Here is a 5,000-nt window from a genome sequence, read left to right as displayed (position 1 = left end):
GATTATCAGCCCAAAATACAAAAAACAGGTGATATAGTCAATGTAGCCTTATTATACTAAAACTCTGTATGTCATAAGATTCTAAAATGGCATACACAGTGCTGTTTTCCAGTTTGATAAACTGGATACATGGCAGTTGAGATATAGTCTTACTTAGTATATGCATTATGTTACTAAACTAATATCTATGTAAATACAAGTGACTACGAACTTGCCTGTTGCAACATGTGCTGATATTTCTTGTGTTCTTGTACTGTATTCTTAATATAATTATGAAGTTCTATATGACATCTACACACACACCATGTACCAGAACTTAAATATATTAGTGTCCTCGTGAAACGATTTATGTGGCAAAATAGGAAATGACTTCTACAGAACCTAAAATTATGCCTACCACCTTTTCTCTGTAGAAATAACAATTTTCATTCCTAAAATATTTACCACTCATCATACACTTGCGAGTATCAGTCTCAGGGTAACGCCTATTGTCTTCTAAGTAATCTTGTAATCTCCTTTCCGCATCCGAGTAACAGACCTTCTCCAGCCTCAGCATTTCGTAAGACGTCTGTCTATAAACTCCCCTATTTCTCAACCTGTCCCTTGCTACATTGCTAGTATTTCTGTAAAAAAACAACAACAGAAAACACAACAACCCGTACTGCCTGCGCACACGTAACTCGTCTCTTAGAGATAGCGAAGCACCTATACATATATAAGAATGAGGATAAAAAAGTTTGTGGTTATAAAAGATGAGTGAGAATGGTATTGTGTTTTATGAAATGCAAATGAATGATGATAATGTATGTGATTATACCTGGGGATACCGAAGCTGTCTTATTGCAAGGATTCACAGATATATAGATGAGGTATAACTTATGTTTAACTTTGTAACCTAACCTAACATTTTACTTATTTTGTAAAGCTTGGTTCGTGACACGTTCAAGTCATACACCAACCAAAATTTTCCGTTATGCAGTAACTATGATGACTCTTAAGCACTATCATTCTGGTATTTTCTTCTCCATTTTGTAATTTTGATCACCTCGGCAATGTGTCAAAACTGATACATGACCGACAGGGAAATTTCAAATAGAAACATTTGTCGTCAAATTATAACAACCGTGAACTGACTTTCGACTATTTGGTCAAGTCTTCACAATTTCAGCCCTAAGAGGAGACACGCTCAAAGAGAGACACCGTTTTGTACAGTACTTCCCACACAAATACTGATAATGGAGCTACACCTTTACATTTTTACGACTCTGTTTATCCGTCAGTCACTAGTTTTCAGCACTAGTCCTATAAACGCACAACATATGTACTGTGAGAGTCCCTTCACTTCCGGTGATAAACTCTCAAGGCCTGTAGGTAGCGGTGCACTGCGACGCGTGTCTGGGCGGTGTCAGGTAGTAGCGCAATTTCAGCCAGAATTGCTCCTCGGAGTCTTTGACGAAGGCCACCCGCATGTACTTGGTCAAGGACGCACAGCCCTGTGGGAAGTAACATATATGAATAGAGAAAAATGCCTGTTGATTTCTTGTTTCTGTGGTTGACGTTTTCTGACTTCAGAGAATATTTTTTTTTTCTACTGCAAACACGGTGCGAGCGTACACACATACACACACACATATGAATAATAATTGCTAAACTGAAAAGAACCGACCTATCGATAGTCTTATTAAAAAAAAAAAAAAAAAGAGAGAGAGAGAGAGAGAGAGAGAGAGAGAGAGAGAGAGAGAGAGAGAGAGAGAGAGAGAGAGAGAGAGAGAGAGAGAGAGAGAGAGAGAGAGAGAGACAGGGCTTCGTACCAGACACCAAATTACCTTCGAAGTTTGCTGTCGACTGCACGACGGGAGGATGAAGGGCGTGATGGAGCAGGGCGACCCCGGGTCCTCCAAGCCGTCGTCCTGAGCGTAGATGACAGGACCTCCTCCTCCGCTGGTGACCTCCCTGTCGCCCTTCTCCTCGTCCAGATTCTCCCTGGAAGAGTTGTTGCTTCCGAGGATCATGTTCGAGAGCCTCTGCTTCTTCGGGGAGCCTGACCAGTCGCCCTCCACCCTGATCTCCGGGATGGTCAGCTGGAGTGGAGGAGGAGGGTCGTTCTTGTTCTCATCTTTGGTCGTCGCGGTGATTCCGGTGGGCTCATCGGCGTCGGCGCTCAGGAGACAGGAGGAGGGGACGGCCAGCGTCTTCACAACCTTCAGGATTCTTAGGATGTCTTTGGCATTTGTGGATTCGAACTTCATTTCCTGAAAGTTTGGATATTTTTTTTTTTTTTTTTAACAACTGTCACGAATGGATCAGTTTACGGTTTTATTCAATTATTATTCTCTAAACCACTACAATATTGAAATTTAGCAATGTCATCACCATCGTCATTATCATCACCGATTTATTATTGCTATTTTTGTTATCTTTGTTGTTTTGATATCATAACAATCACTAACATGATTGCTATTCATCAGCATTATAATTTTCATCACTATCATCAATATAAATGTTATTAGCATTGTCATCTAAAATGTTCTTAGTGTCATCATTTAAACTATTATTATTTTTTCCTATGCTTATTCTTATCATGGACAAAGTAAATTTAAACAAGTAAAAGAAAAAAATGGTTTTGGCGTTAGAGGAAGCAATGACCTGATATTCCAGAAAATCCAAGATGCTCCTATTTCTAGAATGAAAAGAATGGTCTGGAAACACAATTGTGCGATTTTGTTTAATTTTTGTTTTTGTTTTGTTTCATTGGTTATCATTATGGTGTTTTTATTATCAGAGTAGCAGATGTATTGTTTAAAAATACGCGTCTTTGTGGGAAAATATTTTTTTTCCTTTCTCTCTCGCTATCTTCCTAGGAAATATATCGCTGTAAGACGGGGAAAAATAAAAAAAAGTACCTCTTTGAAATATGTTGTTTCCAATATTTTGCATAGAAGAATCGAGACATTTTTGAAAAGCGAGTTTAAAACTCTTTTCACTTCTCCTAACAATAATCAATTTACCACACCGAATAACTTATAAGAAAAAAAAACAAAAACACACAAACACACAATCTCCAGAATCCCAATACAAACGTTTTACTCATTGAAAGCGAAAGAAAACGGGAGGGAAGGCGAAAGAAAACGGGAGAGAATCAACCTTCTTTTTTCTTTCTTTCTTCGACGTTACCTGTAGCTTGAGGGCGAAGATGCGAGTCGATGACGTAAGGGCGGAGTGGATGCCGGAGTGGAGCGACCATGCCCCCCAACGACTCTCCGGCAGGCAGGGCGTCGTCACCACGAGCACGCGACGACAGGTGGCCATGGCGGCTGAGATGGTGTCTGCAATCACTGCAGAGGCAAAGCGGGATGTTAATATTTTCCCTCTTGTGTAACTTCTTCGCTTCCCTGTATTTCATGATGTTTTTTTGTATTTTTTATTGTACTTTGTTCATTGTGTGATGGGGATGGGGTGGGGGTAGAGGTGCGGATGGGGGTGGGAGTGGGAGTGGGGGTAGGGGTAGGGGTAGGGGTAGGGGGGGGAGTGGGAATGGGAGTGAGGATGGGAATGTGAGTTGGGATGGGGATTGGGATAGGAATGGGAATGAGACTGGGATTAGGGATGGGGATGGGAATGTGAGTTGAGGTGGTGATTGGGATAGGAATGTGAGTTGGAATGGGGATTGGGATAGGAATGGGAATGAGACTGGGATTGGGGATGGGGATGGGAGTGGGGATGGGAACGGAAATGGGAATGTGATCGGGGATGGGGATAGGGGTGGAGATGGGAGTGGGGATAATGACGATGAGGATGTTTTGGGAGATTTTCTTACACTTGCCTTTATGGGTGACAAGATAACATCATACCGGCTAGCTAAATACCATACACATTCACATGAAAAAAAAAACATTGGCAGAAGAGAAAACACACTCTACTTTCCCTCTCCTACATGACATTTTTGTCGTTTTTTTCTAATTCTGAAGAATTACTCGAACACAATCTTCCCCCCGAATGAAAAAGTCCTTCCCCTGAATATCACACTAATTCACAGACACACAGACACACAGACACACACACACACACATACAAACAAACACAAACACAAATATCCACACACTCATACAAACATACACACACACACAAACACACACACAACCAAACAAACCCACAACAGAAATAAAAAAAGAAAAGAAAAGAAAAACTTTCAAACATTCAAACAACAACAACAACAAAAGCCACTCACTTTCCCCTCCGTGCAAGTCCCGGTCAGGCAAGAAACACGAGTAGCCGAGGGTAGTCTCAAGCATCGGAACTAAAACGCCCCACACCCAGCTGGTAGCCGTGTCGCCGTGGATCACAAACACGTCGTATTTGTAGGTATCTGGAGCGGAGATCATGGAAGAATGAACTTTATTGCAAGAGCAGCGTGTGTGTTAATGGTAATGCTAATGATGCTGATGATTGTGTTGATGATGATGATTATAGTGATTATGAAAACAGCAAGAACAGTAGTTATAGTTATGGTGATAATAATGATGATGATAATAGCAATAGTAATAATGATGTTATTGATAATTATGATATTCAAATATATACACCTTTTTATAATTTCTATTAGCATCATCATCATCATCATTCCATAATGATAATTGTTATTATTATCATAATCACTTTTATTGGCATTATTATTATATCATCATTATCAGTATCAAAACCATCATCATTAACATCTTCATTATCATTGTCACTATCGTGATAATGAACATAATCAAGATCATCATCATTATACGATTTTCCGTTTTTATTTTGCTAATTTCAGAGACTTAATGTGCTACAGATTTTAATCAATTGTTACCTAATCGTTTAGGTATCTATAGAATATTGTCATGTTATTTATGTGTTATTGTCATTATAGTCGTCAGCAGTAGTATTACTACTGCAACTACTATCATTACCAACATTATTGATATTGTTATTATCATACCCATCTTTATAATTATTCATCATCTTCATAA

At 39.5% G+C, this 5,000-nt stretch overlaps 1 protein-coding gene across 2 annotated transcripts in view; it reads right to left on the bottom strand.

The window, feature by feature from the left end:
* The window catches only part of LOC122249154 (uncharacterized), a 43,617-nt gene that overhangs the window by 121 nt on the left and 38,496 nt on the right, over positions 1 to 5,000 (bottom strand). For both annotated transcript variants that reach the window (XM_043009790.2, XM_086545088.1), the window contains exons 8-11: positions 4,229 to 4,366; positions 3,175 to 3,335; positions 1,827 to 2,252; positions 1 to 1,493 (exon numbers count right to left, since the gene is read on the bottom strand). The exon at positions 1 to 1,493 is cut by the window's left edge and continues 121 nt beyond it. In XM_043009790.2, the coding sequence (XP_042865724.2) occupies positions 1,359 to 1,493; positions 1,827 to 2,252; positions 3,175 to 3,335; positions 4,229 to 4,366 (860 nt within the window). In that variant the 3' untranslated portion in view covers positions 1 to 1,358. The remainder of the gene's footprint in view (positions 1,494 to 1,826; positions 2,253 to 3,174; positions 3,336 to 4,228; positions 4,367 to 5,000) is intronic.

The sequence above is a fragment of the Penaeus japonicus genome, unplaced genomic scaffold (genome assembly GCF_977035675.1).
Source record: "Penaeus japonicus unplaced genomic scaffold, GWHDUDI00000001_assembly GWHDUDI00000016, whole genome shotgun sequence".
In the NCBI taxonomy this organism is placed as follows: Eukaryota; Metazoa; Arthropoda; class Malacostraca; order Decapoda; family Penaeidae; genus Penaeus; species Penaeus japonicus.
The sequence above is the reverse complement of the archived record's forward strand: the minus strand, read 5'-3'. Positions and strand labels throughout refer to the sequence as shown.